This window comes from Haliaeetus leucocephalus, unplaced genomic scaffold (genome assembly GCF_000737465.1).
Source record: "Haliaeetus leucocephalus isolate CR32 unplaced genomic scaffold, Haliaeetus_leucocephalus-4.0 Scaffold139, whole genome shotgun sequence".
Lineage (NCBI taxonomy): Eukaryota > Metazoa > Chordata > Aves > Accipitriformes > Accipitridae > Haliaeetus > Haliaeetus leucocephalus.
The window spans coordinates 518,631-534,325 of NW_010972575.1; the positions used below are offsets into that span (position 1 = coordinate 518,631).

The window sequence follows — 15,695 nt, forward strand, 5'->3', positions numbered from 1 at the left end:
CGGCGGCGCGGGGTTGGTTTGCGCGGGCACAACTTGTCCGCCGCGCGCGCGCCTCCTCGGCGCGGGGAGCGGTGTGTCACCGGTGGGAGCGGGGCGGCTGCTGCTGGCCGTCCGTCCGAAGAGGCGTTTCCCCCAGAGCGGGGTGCGGTGTTCGTGGGGTAGCTGGCGGAAAGCTTTCTGTGAGCCCGTACTTCCCCTCCACTCTGGTGCCAAGTATGTTTTGATCCGAAGAGGTTGCCTCAGGCTGCATCTTTGTTGCCGAAGGGTGTAACCTCTCCGGCTGCATTACCTAAGCTGTGGGGTGTACTCACTGCTTGAGTTGTTAAGTGAGGCACGGTTATTACCTGGTAAGGCAGGTATGGGATGCATGGTGTGTTTCTGGGCGCCTGGCTCTTAAGATGCGCCTTCTTACAACAGACGAGTCTTGCAGCGTTTGCCTAAACTCAGTAATCCACGGCAGTGAGGTTTCTGCCTCAAAAGAGATGAAGTGTGTGTCTTTACAAATGGGGGGGAGTGAGAAACAGGAATTTAACTATGACTAGAAGGTGAGCATTGGTGGCTAGATGCTAAGCCTAGATTGTGAACCCAGTAGCAAATTAGTAGATTTTTGTGTTCTACAGATTGGTGACTGAGTGTTTGTGAGGATGTGTCTGCCGAGACCATTACGGACAATCTCACGTTTCCCTGAAGGGACCAAATCAAGGAACATCAGTCTTGGAAGTTGTGTAACCTGTTTAGGTTTGTGCTGTGCCAGCACACCTCTTCTTTCAGTGCAGAGCTTGGTGTGGGACACAAGGTTTACCCAAGGAGCAGCGATGATGAGCCTGTAGTGTGTTGTGCTTTTTCTATGTAGTCTGTCAGTGGCCAGACCAATTAGTTTGAACATTTTAGTTAACAGATGTCTTGCTTAAGAAAGCAGAACAGTGAAGTATTATAGCTGAAGTTGCCTAAATGAGCAGCATTTGTGAGTTTAGTACTTAGTTTATCCAGTTTAGAACACAGTTGGGATCATGTTCAGTGAAGAGTTGGAAGTTCTTTTTTATAGCTTCACTCACCATTTATGTCCATTTTCTTGCAATTACCATAATTAATTCTGAAGTTTCCTTGATGGTTATGGATTACTATTCTGATCCCATGGTGCTAGTAGGTAGGAAAAAAGGTCAGAAGGATCGCTCTTGCCCAAGTAAAACTGGATGTTGAGAGACATGAGCAAATGAAACTGTAAACAACTTAAGCTCTCTCAGGGCTGTGATAAAATAAAAAATAAAAAAGGGCATGTGAGGTGAATAGAAAGCAGTATACGGAAGTGAAAACATGGAGGAAAAAAAAATAAGTTTCCTGCATGTTGGAAAAAACATGATCTAGTCCAAACTCTTCTCCTATTTTATCTGGTTAGTACTCAGTATGGGTAAATCTCTACAGTCTGCTGGTAGAACCGTGACTTTCCTACTGAGTACCGCTTACTGTAGTCTCTCTGGGAACTTCTAGAAATACTTGGACCTTGCAAGTGGTGGGTACCAGAAGACTGGCTAAATATCCTCCTTTCCTCTAAAAATGTGAGGTGTACGAGGTTATAAGGACACAGAAACCTAAGTGAGTCACTGTTTATGGGCTGAATTTCAACAACTTCATGTTCTTAGCTTGCAGTAGAAAACAGCTTCAAGTAACATTTGGAGCTAGAGGTGTTATTTTGCAGTTCTTTAGAAGTGTCCATGTCCAGTTAATGTAGTTTGTGGTATACTGTAATTTGCTGTTGTCTGATCTTCAAACACAAATGCAGGACTTTAAGGGGGCAGTACTTCACGCCCCTGTTCTTAAGGATTAAAGTACCCTAGAACTACTGATTAAAACCTAGTGTTGTGATTGATTAATGTAATACTTTGTATTACTATTTTTCTCTTGTAAAACCAGGAAAAGCACTACTTGGTTGAGCAGACTGCTTTCTGGTTTTTAACTCTTAACTGCCAGGAGGATCCACCATTCACATGTGACACTGAAGAGTGAGCAAGATAGTATTACTCTGTAACTTGGTCTGGTCTGTGAGGACATCCTGGACACTCTGGGGGTGCACATTTCTGTGGAGCTGAATAACTGTTTATCAGCCAGAGAAGTTGAGTCATTCTGTAGATTGGGGCAGAACTTTCTGAGGAAAGGCAATAGTAGTGTATGAATAGTTCTTTACTGTGGCATAATAACCTAGTCTGCAGTTAAGTCAGCGAAGTCTATTGAACATAGAAACCCACAGTGACGTCTCTTGCTTCCTTTGTTGAAGAAGTTGGAGTTTCTTGGAGGGACACAAATATTTCCTTATGCTGGAATAAATCCTATCTTAACCTTGTTCCACCATAGACTATTCCCATCTAATGCTTTATCTGTGGTGTTACATGTTAACTCTGAGTTAACTCATAAACTACAATGCATTGTGTGGAGTTCCTCTAAAATTCAGAAAAGCAAGACAAGACAACCTGTCCTGTGGCAGCATACTCTCTGTCTGTCCTAACTGGAAAACCTGTATAGCACTTCTTGATGAGAATAGAAGTTCTTAGTTTCATTCATGAAAGTGAAGGAGATGTTATAGTAGACAAATTCTTGGCATCTTGACCTATAAGAGCAGATTTTCTATAGGACCAAGCTATAGTCATTGGTAGTCATTGTGGGATTTCTAGCTTTCAGTTACAGTGCTGGAAAAATCGAGCAGTAAAAATAGACTGAAGTTTATTTAAGTTGGAAAACTTGCCAGAGGACTTAAGGTTGTCCGGAAGACTGTAGGGGTGTTAATGGCAACTTGCGTTTCACATAGAACTAAACATGCACACTGTTGTATTTCAGCAACATGTATTGTTTACGGAATACAGAAAATAATATAATCTTGTGTTGGCTTCTTCCATCATCCTCTCCCATCCTGTTGGAATTTGAATTCAGTGAAAACTTGTAAATTGCTACTGTTGTTAAAGAAACCATCATCTCAAGTGGTTTTTCCATAGTGCTTATCAGAGTCAGGGAAGAAGGACACTGAAGCCCAAATATTTCTTCATAGTATATGTAAGAGGCAGTGACTGAAATTGCTTTTGAAGTCATTAATCATAGAATCATTTAGGTTGGAAAAGACCTTCAAGATCATCAAGTCCAACCATCAACCATGCCCACTAATCTTGTTGGCAAGGAAGACACTCCAAACCTGTTTCATGGGAGACTGAAGTCAGCAGGTGGAAGTGAGAGTATTGAAGCCAATTATTTACTTGATGTGAAAGTTGTTGCAAATTAGGTTTATTTCACTAGAAGAAATTCAGCTCTGCTTTTATGCACAAAAAAGTATGGTAGTATGCATTGTGTTACTTAGTTGTGCAAGCTGACTCTTAAGTATGTCACACCCATGCTGTAATGCCCAAGCGTTTAGGATTTTTTTTGTTTCTGTAAACTTAACTGAAACTGTAGAGGGGTAGGAGGAGTGGAGGAACCTCAGTTTTGCATGAGAGCACCCTTGTGATAAAGCAGCCTCAGTGAAACGCGCGGTTATAAATCTGGCAATAGGACATGCCTTGGTTTGCCTACAGCCTTTCTTATACAAGACCTCTTTAACTTCTGCTGACCTGGGCTGGCATGTGAGCAGTGGACTGAATCTTGTGTGAGTTTGAGCTTCTAAGCTTCTGGTTTGTGAACTGTATGTTTAAGGGCTTCTTAATTACAGCTTGGGTGAATTTCCAGGATAGAAAAGCATTATTTATGGACTCTTTCCCCGAAGAATGGGTGTGCTAAACCTATTCATAAAACAATCAAGTTTCTTAATACAATCTCTTCCCAGCTTTATTTTGTGTGGAAAATTGTAAACATTTTCAGCTGAAGCTGTCCAAACCCCATCTGCTTTAGGGAGAATCTGGGTGTGAGAAGTCTTCAACTGGAGCAGTTACATTTTATATTTTGGAGAAATAATTTGAAGAAGTCTTAGAAAGGTGGTAATTGCCATTCTACAGTGAAGCTGGTAGCAAGTAGTAGCTCTGTAGCTTGGTGAGAGTCAGTCATCTGGAGCCTTCAGGGCAGAAAGGATCATACAGCATTCCAAAATTCCCAAAACGTTAATGGATTATACTTCGACCTTATCTGGCAGTAGGTTTGGTAGCCTTATTTGCAAGTTTTTTATATGACTGCAGAAGTTGTTTACTGAAATCAGCTTCTTGTTAAATTTTTGCTGTACAACTACTAATGCAACTTGCCATTTCTCGGTACCATTGTCTTTGTAATTCGAAGCACCTAAACAAACTGAAGGAAAAGCTGAAGCATATGTGAAGACACAATAGTTTATACTATTTTGTATGTATGACTTCAGTAGTAGGAAGCTGAAAAAACATAATACAACCTGTAAGAAATTGCAGCCGGCTTTAAGGCTATATTTTCTGGCATGTATATTTATTAATGTATTCTAGTTAAGACAGTGTAGTACTTGTGCTTTTTTAATTAATCTGGAAGCTCTTGGAAACTGAATATTTCTTTTTACAATGAAAAAAACCACTGCAAACCCTTAGATGCAGAACACTGCTGATGCATGGCCTACACTAAATGATCTCCGCTGGACTTGAGGAAAAAGGTAGTTGTAACACTAGATGGTATCATATGTCTTACTCTTAGTAAATCGTAATCTATATAGGTATCATAGTCTTAGAGACTCCCACAGTACTAGGCAGAAAGCATACAGCAAGAGGAACTCCTAGAGAAGGAAGAATGTGGAAGCTGTGGAGAATATGGAATTAAATGATGAGGATTTCCAGTGATGAAATGTAGTCAAGTGTTGATAGCATTTATATTGGAAGTTACGAGATGATTCTCTTCTTTAAAAGCTGTTAAATGGATCTCTATTCCTAATCATTTAACTCTTAAATTATGTTAAAATAAATGCCCTGATACCCCTGGCTATTGTATTTACTTATTTTTTTAGACTTTTGTTGTTGATTGCAGAAGGTTCAGATAATAACCAGTTCTTCATTACAGGTATCCTTACAAGCTGCAGACAGTCATTTGCTCTCCCTGGCACCACTGTTGCTGAACTTCAGTTGCCTGTGCTGTAGAAGTCCATACCATCATACAGGAGGTACTTGACCACTCTCATCTAAGCAGTAGAGATGGATGAGTCTTTCCATGCTTCTAAGGATTTCAGTGCAGCTTTATATTTTGACATACTTTTTTTTTTTTTAACAAAAGTATCAGGTAATCCTAAATGTCAGACAGATGATGCCATGAACTTTTATTTACGTAATTGAAAGACTTCTGAGAACTGCAAAAGAAGAGAAACCTTGCTGCTCTAACTTCATTTTCCAGCTAGAAGTTAATAAGCAAATGTTCCTTTAATGGGATTTAGAGTTGCATTCAAGAGGAAAATGTCATATCTAAATTAGCAGGGTTTTTTTTCTGTATCTCACCCAGTGATAAAGGAAGAAATAGTCTTCAAAACCTGAACTTCTTATTAAAAAGTTTAACTTGGAAGAGGTACAGACTTGAACCCTGTAGAAGTTTTGGCTGAGACTGAGAATGACTTAATCAAAAGATAAAGGTGAAGGCAGCCAAAGAGTCTTTTCTTACAGCTCTTCACTTTCAGCTGTTTTCCTGTAGGCACTAATCTTGTACACTGGAATCTTTTCTGGATTATAGGTAGTCCAGATCAAAAGGTAAAATGTGTTGGTAACCACCTGTGCACTCTGCAAATAATTTTGTAGTTATGGTGTAAAAACCCACTGTTTTGCTGGAGAACGTGGCCTTAAAATGTAGGCTTCTGTACTTAATTTTGGTTACAGAACTTCAGGAAAAGTGTGAATTTCTTCTTAGAGAAAGTTAGTCTTGTTTGAGTATGAAGGTGACCGATGTACATTTATCATGGTGTTTGTACTGAGATTGGTGTGTAATTACAGACAGTGTCAGCAGCAAGATTCTGCAAGTTCTTCTGAGCTTGTGTGGCTTTGTGTAGCATGTGCCAGACTTCCTCTTATGTGTGGAGAGTTGAAGCAGCACAGCATATTCACACTGTGGTATGATCAAACTCATTGATTGTCACTATAATTGTAGAAAAGCCTTTCTCAGATACTGAAAGCTTCCATATTCTTCCTTCTCTAGGAGTTCCTCTTGCTGTGTGCTTTCTGCTGAGTACTGTGGGAGTCTAAGACTGTGATACCTATCTAGATTATGATTTACTGGGAGTAAGACATTTGATACCATCCAGTGTTACTGCTACCTTTTTCCTTGAGTCCAGGGCAGATCATTACCTGTCGAATAACACATGTAAGCAGTTAAAAGGGAGTACACTCTCTGATACAAAGACTAATTGGTGTTACCTTGTTGGTGGGATTTTTGGTGGCATAAGGGTCATGTCTTCAAACATTCCTGTAGGCTGCTTTGAGATGTGAATCTCATGGCAAAAAAATGACAGAACTGAGTCTAATTTGGACCATAATCTCCAGACACTAATAACTTGTTTGGTTACTGTTTTTTTAAAATGTTGTGATCTGCCTGTATTCTGTTCTGGAGGGATATGGATCTAGACTCTGTCAGAGAACTTCCTTGTCCAGATATTGTACCTACTCTCGTGTTCCATTATAATGTCATCACACTAAAGAATACTAAGAGTGAATAAGAGCAATTATTTTTATCTTTTTTTTTTAATTGATGAGTAAATTCTTCTTCTTGAAGTGAGCGAATGATCTGCCATTTGCATCTGTTTATTTTTAACAGCAAGCTATGAAGTCCAAACTATTGAGAAATAAAAACATGAATCTTGGAGAACAGATTGTCAATGCTAGGACTTTTAATGAAACTGTGTAAATTAAAGTACTTCTAGTGGCAAACAAGAAACATGTTTGTGAAGTCTCAATCTGTTTCTATTTGGGCTTTGCTTTCATTGAGGAGCTTGTTAGAAAGTCAAGGAGGAAAAGCACTAATAATGGTGACCTAGGGTTTCTTGGGTATTTCTCTCCAAGCAAGATTAAAGTTATTTCCTGTTTAGTAAAGTGAACCTTTATTACAGTTAGTTTTTGCATGAGACTGATAGGTGTTGCTGTTTGGTTTCTATGAGGATCTTTGCTAAAAATGCCAGCTGCAATAAGGAACGGAGAGTTAGGAGAACATTCAGGAGCACCAAGGTGAAAACAGTATGAACAAGGTGTCTTTATGACTGTACAGTATATATGCAAACCCTTGTTTAAAATGTGGAGATCATAGAATCATAGAATTGTTTAGGTTGGAAAAGACCTTTAAGATCTTTCAGTCCAACCGTCAACCCAACACCACCGTGCCCACTAAACCATGTCCTGAAGTGCCTCGTCTATGTGTTTTTGGATACCTCCAGGGATGGTGACACCACCACTTCCCTGGGCAGCCTGTTCCAATGCCTGACAACCCTTTCAGTAAAGAAATTTTTCCTAATATCCAATCTAAACCTCCCCTGGCACAACTTGAGGCCATCTCCTCTTGTGCTATCATAGTATAGTCAAGCCTGCATTTCAGAAACAGTATTCTGTAGGCACGTGAGAAGGAGCCACTAAACCTTGTGGATGTGCAGTCTTTGGTTAAACGTGTTTGGATGTGGCTACTTGCCTTTTTATTCTCTTAGTATAATGGATTGTCTGAGTGGAGTTTCATTGTGCAGGGCCAGGTATATCATTTAGGACCCTGAACAGTTCCTGGTACATCACTCAAAAAATGTCACTGATAGCAGCAGAACTGTGCTATGTGCAAGACGGACATGGGATGTTCTAGTAGGATGACCTCCAGACGAAGTATTTTTTGACAGAGCAGCCTGTATGGGAGCTGCAACAAGTACAGTTGAAACTAGAGTTGGTTGAGGAGGAAGTGTATCTCCTGGAGTTGCAAACACTTTAAGACAGCACATATTAAACATTCCAATTCATATGAAGAAAGTAACCTTCAGTTATTGTGCCTACTGCTCTGAATGTGGTTCATAAATGAATTTAAAGATCCCAGAATCCTGAAGCATTCTCTTCAGATACCAGATATTCCAGGTGTAGGCTACAGTTTTCCATGTGGAATAAAAAAATAATTGTTCAGGTTCTCTTTCAGTTTTGAAACTGTAAGCAAACTGAGCGCACTTTGTGAATGGCTGAATTCCATGAGCTGAGTGTCTAATGTGCAGTAAAGATTATTGAGATTTTCTTGACCTGAGTTGGTCCCATTGGCCCAAAACTCACTGTTACATACTTAAAAGCTGATTTTGAATTTTCAGGTAGGCCTTTCATTACTAGGTACTGGTTGGAGATGTGTTTGAATGCTTCTGTAAAATCATTAAGTGGAATTCACAACTCCAACAGCTTTCTCAGAGGCAGAAAAAGTTAGGTTTGTACATAAATCGTGAGATGGAGAATACTAGAAATTTTAGAAGTCCACTTTGCTTGCTTTCAGTGAGTACTGAGCTGCAAGTCATGGTTTCTTGATTTCTTCAGACTAACTTACTCCCTGGGTAACTCGTATAAACAACTCTTGACCAAATTTTTTCTACTCAACTTGAGCTTGAAGGTCTTTACCCTTACGCATTTTCTGTTAAAGAAATTTGTAGGGTGCATGTAATACCTGTGCAGAATAAAAGATTGATGTCACTTAACTTTTCATCATACTACATTAATTAAAGAGCTCTTCTGCATTCATTATGGTTTCTTTCATCTTTATTGCTAGATGTAGGCACTGCTCTAATTCTTGGAAAAGAAAGCCTCAGAAGATGCTCAAAGGCACACTTCCGTAACTGATTAAATATCTAGATTGTCAAGTGGAATGGCTGGATTAAGGTGACCGAGGAACTTACTGTCCTGGATCACACTCTAAGATAAAAACAGTAGTTAATGTGTTCTTACAAGAGCGATTATGTGCTTTCTTGGGAGGTCTCTGTACATGCTGTCTAACCCATGATGAGCTGTGCTTCTGCTGGGACTTGTAGACAATTTAATGTGATAGTAATTGGTGAATTACTTGTTGGGCATATATATTTTTTTTTCCAAGTGATGTATCATACGGTACTCTGCATGATCATTCATGTTTGTCAAAGTGCAGCTTTTACATGCTTTTAAAGTCATTTGTGGCTTGATGTTACAAGACAATTCTTCTAACAGTGATAGTAGGTAGATATCAATTCCAGTATTACTTTGCTCTACAGCTACTTCTGTGTAGTAGTGTAAGCATAGTGTTGTCTTCTCTTGAAGCATTTATAACAACCTTCTCTAGAAGTATTTTGAAATTGATAGTGTCTATAACGTGATCTATGAAGAACATTTGAAAGATGTAATCTGTTTCTCCACTTATGGCTATTTAGTGTAGTGAAAGAGTGTTAGATACACTAAATCTAGCTGCTCTTTAGTGTCACTTAATTCAGAATATGTTAATGAAGCCTTAAAGGCTTTTGAAGCATGACGGTCATTAAGAAGAAGAAAAACTGAAAGTGAAATCTACTGCTAAGGAAACAAATGCATCTTTTTTTTAATGACAGTAGGATCAGTAGAGCTAGCAAAATTTCATAAATGAAATTGCCTGTTCAGTTATTTTTGCTTTAGTACATATTCTAATCACCCATTAAGAAATCATAACTGACTTGAATGAGATACAGCTTGATTATCTGGTACTTGCTTGATTACATTTGTTTCTGGCTTGCATGTATAAACTTGTGAATGACAAGTGTCCTTAAATGCTTAGTGAATGATTAAGTAAATGTGTAATGTTTCTTCCTTTTCTTTTAATACACGGTCCAGGCAAACATCTTCTCAGGGAATCTTCTTAGCATCTTTATGCAGCAGAATGGGATGAAATTGTTTATATATTTATATAAGTAACTGTTGTTAGAAGTGAGCATACCATAAGGCTGACTGGCAGACTGGTCAGCACCTGTGCCCACAAATTGTCAGACTGTTTTTGATGAAATTTTCAACCTTTCTAGGTTGAATATTTAACTTGTCTGTGAGGTTATTTGGGACTCAATTTAGTAATGTTTTCATGAACGTTGATGACATAGTAAGGCAGGACATAAGAGGTGTGTGGGGGGGGTGTTTGCAGGTGGTTTTGTTTTTTTTGTGGGGTTGGTTTTTTGTGGTTCTTTCGGGTAGGAAATACTTTATTCCAGGTTGGATTTAAAATGCTGATTGTCTCTAGAAAGGAAGGTAACAAGCTTTTTCTCCTAGTGCTTGTTAATATCCAGACATAGTGGCAGGTCCTGAGTTTTCTGCATCTGATACTGCTTTAATAATACAATTTGAAAAGTCATCTTACAGTCCCTGGCCAACTTGGAACAGAGTAGGAGATGTAACACTGGAGGGAGGGACAGGTACGCTGTAAAGTGATGTGCTGCATTAGTGTTCTCTTATTCTAGCAGTCTGTGATGTTATAGCCTTACTGGCCAAGATCCCCCTGTTATGTTAACATCAGTATAGTGTCGGTAATTCAAGAAACAATATCTTACAGTTCTTCTCTGCTTCTGTTGTGGAATGGAGTTCTTTAAACATTGATTGTTTTCCAACTTTGTTACTCCAAGGATTTAAATTCAGTGGTGCAATAGTGCTGCGTATAGGTATACTTGTAGATACACACATTAGTTCTTGCAAGTCAAATAGCCTGTGAGCTTGAGTTTTTGTGTTTCTCTACTTTGTTCCTAGAAGAAGGCAGGGTTGCAGTCATGGACTTGGTCTAAATTTATATGGTTGCTAATACTCTGGGAATGTATTTTTTGCTCATATAAACAGGTGCTCTTTCTCTATCACATTGCCAAACACTACATCTTTCCTCATTTGAAGTGTGTTTATAGTAATCTTCTCTCTGTTACTGTGCTTTCAGACTTAAGCATGACATCACTAGTCACAGAATAATAATAAAATACTCCTGCAAAGAATACTGATTATAGAAACAAAGCAAAAATCCCACACCCACTTGGGCAGAGAACAGAATGCTAATTCATTATAAATTAGTACTGTAAAGTAGACAACTTTGCAGTCACCAGTTTATTCTGTTGATTGTTTAGTTCATGTTCATCAAAACTGACTTCTTTGATTCCTATGCATGAGTAGGTAGTCTGTGCATGGGCATGGGTGTTTGTGTCATTAGAGGAGGCTTCTTCTTACTCAAGGCCTAGCCTAGGTATGTCTTGCTTTCTGAACATGTTAAATATAACTATTCCTGGACAAGTGGCTTTTTTTAAGTCTTTTTTTTTTTTTTTTTTCACCTCTTTCCCATGCTAATAGGGAGGATTCAGTTGTGGATTGAAGATATAACTTATGCTGCAGTCATAACTGATGAACAGATCACAAAGACTAGACAGAATACATTTTTTAGTTGAGTGTTAACACTGGTTACCTGGTTATGGTTGGTCATTCAGGCTGTTCAGATTTAGGTCTTCACTGAAGTGGCTTTAAACTCCAGTACCTCAAAATATTTTTTTTGTCAGCCTGCACGTGGCGTGTCCTGGGAGAAAAGGATCAATGACAGTATTGCTTTGCTCTCACCTGTATGTTGCCTACATACCTTCAGTCTACCAGGAGCAAGGTTATCCTTTTCTCTCCACCACATTAGCTTTCAGAAGATTTCCTTATACCATAGGATTCTAGAAATTGCACGCTGGAACCTCTGCCACAGCTTGTCCAGTCCAATTGGAACAGAAGAACGGAGCAGAAGTTGTGTTGTCTTCAATAACATCCAATTTATTCCTTATTTAAGAAGTGATCTATTTTGCAGATGTACTGCTGATTTTTAATTTTTTTTTTTAAGCATTTTGCAACAAAAAAAAACATTTGGTGGGGGATTGAATCTTCAAAGTGGGCCTGGAGTAGTACTCAGAAGCAGTAGCAGCTCCAGAAATGTGGATCTTCTCCCTGCCACCACCCCAGCCCCTTTCAAATGTATTATTGCGAGGCAACTATTTGTCTTTTTGGGGGTTTATTTGTGTTTTGAATCTAAGAATAGCTGTTTTTAAACTTCTTTAATCTTAACAGCGAAAATACAAACTTGTGGCATGAGAAGCCCCCAAAACTGGATTGTCATAGGACTGCAAGAACACTTCTTTCCCCTTCATTAAAGAGTTGTCAAAAGCATAGGAACATATGACATAGTAGGACAGGAAAGGTTACTTAAACTTGCTGGTGTGTTTTGAACTGGTTTGAAAACAGTCAGCTACACCGGTCATTCCCATAGCTATTGACTAGACAGCTGGGTCGGTTTCAATTACATTGAAACAAACTATGACTACTCCTGTTTACATATCCCAGCTGTGGGGTACAGTAGTTATCAGCAATATAGAGAGTAATTTCTTTTTACAGATCATACATTCGTGGAAGAACTGACTCCTTTCTTGAGTGTCAGCTTATGTCTCTAAATGTCCTCTGCCCTTTAGAGTTGTTTTGAAAAAGCAGAGGGGTTGAAGGAAGGCACCTACATTCCACTTTTGTCTATCCTGAGATCATTTGAATGTCACAGATACGTTAGTGAGAAGCTGGAGAATTCCCTCCCATTTCTTTATTTTTCTGTTCCTTCCTGCTCCCTACTTTTTCTTGTATTGATACCACCCATAAGCTCATGAAAACAGATCTGTTTAAAAAGATTCCTGAAACATTGATGTTGAAAATGGCACCTGTTCTGGAAAGAGGTCATATAATTTTTTGTTGCAAAAGTAGTTTGGAAGCAGGTGGGAGTTTTTTTAGTCATGCATGTTTCTCTCCCACTGCAATGTGAAGTGAAACGTAACAAATCAAATTCTAGTTTTGATGTCCCAAAGCAATGTATTATATTTCTAGGTAAATTAAATCTCTGCTTCAAAGATGCTGTAGGTTAAGAGTGTTTAACTAAGCAAAGCAGCAGTGGTCACTAGTTCCTGGTTTTCTTCTCTCCTAGCATACAACTTGGCGTTTTTTGGTGTGAGTTTCTCAGCTTAATTGTAGGTAGGTGAGATCATTGGGTAAAATAAAGATAATAAAAGGTAACTTAAAGCTGTGCAGAATGGGGCCCAAAACAATGTTTTGTAACTGTGTGCTATGTGATTGAAATGTCTACTCCTATTTATATTCTGGTGTTCTGCAGGATCTCATTGCATCTGGAAATATAGTGGGGCCTGATGTGCAAAGTTATTTGAGAGAGTGCTACACAGTGCATTTTTCTTCAGTTTTATAATAGCTTTTATACCGACCAATTAAAAGACTTACTTTCAGTGAATAACCCTGTTTTGATCTTGGGGTGGGGTCAGGGAGTGGGGAACCTGGCTAAATCTGGAATAAAAATGTTTTTGAATGATCTCAATTTAGAAGATTTCCTTTAATAAACTTTAAGGCCTAGTATGTATTTTTGGTGTTGCTTCCCTCTAAGTGTAGTTGCTCTTGCACAATACTTTCAGGTCTTAGAGTTTTGAAAAGTAAATGGAGTTGTATGTATATGAGGTTTTTTATATCTAGATGTTTTATTTAGAAAATAGTTTGTAAAATATTAGGGAAGTATCAGGTACTGCCTTCCTTTCTAGAAAAGATTGAGAAAGAGGGAATTGTGAAATTATGTAGCTGAAATGTACACAACACAATGATTTTTTATTTAAAAATTCTCACATGTATTTATAGTTACTGTGTACGTGATATAAGTGGCAGCATAGATCCTACCTGGTTTTTGACTAGAAAATCACTGCATTATCTTAGATGTTGATGCATAATTAAAAGGTCTGCAGTCTGTAAAGGTCTGTTTCTAATTTTTCTGATTTTTTTTTTTTGTTGGATGAAACCATGGCTGCAGGTAACTTGGTGAGAGTTTGGTTTTGCATATACTTGAGTCGTAGGTTTTTATTTACCTGAAACAGATGGCTTGCCTCTTCTGGTCTGTACTATTAGTAAAAGGAAGATTTGGAAACTACTGATCTACCTCAAGGTAGAATTTTACAAGTATACCTTTCTTTTGACAGCTAGAAGATGGACATACTTTATTTGACTACAATGTTGGACTAAATGACATAGTTCAGCTTTTGATACGTTCTGAGTCTGAAGCTCCTACCACTGCTTCTGTGACAGATCAGGATGGAGAAGTCAACCCCTGTGCTCTTTCCAACTGCAAGAACAAAGTCAAAAAAACAAATAGTGGATCACCCAGTCAGCCATCTACATCATCTCGCTCATTTCTCATTGATCCTGGCATTGGATTGTACAAGGTATGTACAAACTTCAAAAGCTGGAAACTTGCTTCACACTTGTGGGTTTAATTTTATTGTTAAAAAAATTTATTGTATAAAATTATGTATAGTCATTGCTTTTTTTCATGATTTGACACAAGTCAAATTGACTTAATTTAAGCTGACTCTTGCAGAGTCACGAAAGTGTCTCTGTATCAAGCTCACTGGTGTTGCAGGTTTCAGGAGAGTTCGTGAACTCTGACACATTGTGATCTCCAAAACACGTTCTCCAAAAAGTTTAGAGTACCTGTGAAACAGAAATACTTTTTGTGAACAGAAGCAGCTAATAAAAAAAAATCTGTGGAGAAGTGTAGCTTTTCCCTGACTTTTTTTTTTTTTTCCAAGCTTGGCAAATATTTGTTTTAACACTAAGGTGTCAGTGCTGCATTAGAACTAGATAAACTATGGAAATACACAATTTCTTTAAATTGTATGTGATGTAATGATTGCTGTTTTATTATAGGTTTTTTAGGAATCACCTATATCATATTCATTGTTAGTTTTGTACCTCGTTGATTTTTTGATATTGTCATGTAGGGTTACATCAGACTACCAGAATTTTAATTTACCCAGAAAATGGGCAATTTCCAGATTGCTAGATCATTGGATATTTAGTAGGATGTGTATATATAGGGAATGGTAGCATTTTACCTCCTGTTTGGGTGTTTCTTTTACATAAGAAATATCCATAGCAGTAATCCTTTAGCTGGAAAATGTCCAAAATTACAGAGAAGGAAAAGGAGGTTGAGGCTACCGTACATGTACAAGTTGATTTCAGTTAGAGGAACACTGTTATTTAGACCTGTCATCCTGATGGGAAGCTGTCTTAGTTTCGTGCAGACTGTTACTTAATATTTTAGGTGTTAAGGACAGGTGGTAAGTTACTTCTCTACATTGCTGTAGCATTCTGTGCAGTGAGCTTTACTCATTCTCTGATGAATCAGGGAGTCAAAAAGTCAGTAGCTTGAATATGGAGACACAAGTTTTTCTGTGCTTCCTTCTTTTACTTCTATCTCCATTTATTACAGTGGGAAAAAACCCAGTTTTTCAGCTCTGATGCTTTACAATTAATCAATGAGTGTAAAAGGTAACACAAGAAAGGATGGAGAGAATACTGGGGAGATGGGAGGCCACAGATGAGTTGATCAAATGCTAAAAATTATATCAGATAGACTCTTCGCTGTTTTGTTTGGGATTAAAACAGAAAATAGTACAGGGAATGGTGATATTGGCAAATGTACTTGAGGAAACGCATTCTGTTGAGTTGGCTGGAATTTTTGTGATCTCTAATTCTAGGGACCTAACACTTCCTCTTCGTTACCTGTGAATTGATTACTTTTTCAGCCAACCATATGTTTTTAATATATATAGAGAAAAATAAGGGTACCGTCATTGCATTGTTTGCTATGGTAGATGACAGTAGGAACATATAGAGGATTTCTACTTACAGAATCAAGAAACTCTTAAAAATATATTTTTAGCCAATAGTGTAATTCAAAGGTAGTAAACTTGTTTAATAAAAGTCAATTTA

At 38.2% G+C, this 15,695-nt stretch overlaps 1 protein-coding gene across 2 annotated transcripts in view; it reads left to right on the forward strand.

Annotated features, from left to right (window-relative positions):
* UHRF2 (ubiquitin-like with PHD and ring finger domains 2, E3 ubiquitin protein ligase) overlaps positions 1 to 15,695 on the forward strand; it is a 92,901-nt gene that overhangs the window by 798 nt on the left and 76,408 nt on the right. For both annotated transcript variants that reach the window (XM_010586052.1, XM_010586053.1), the window contains exon 2: positions 13,901 to 14,143. In XM_010586052.1, the coding sequence (XP_010584354.1) occupies positions 13,901 to 14,143 (243 nt within the window). The remainder of the gene's footprint in view (positions 1 to 13,900; positions 14,144 to 15,695) is intronic.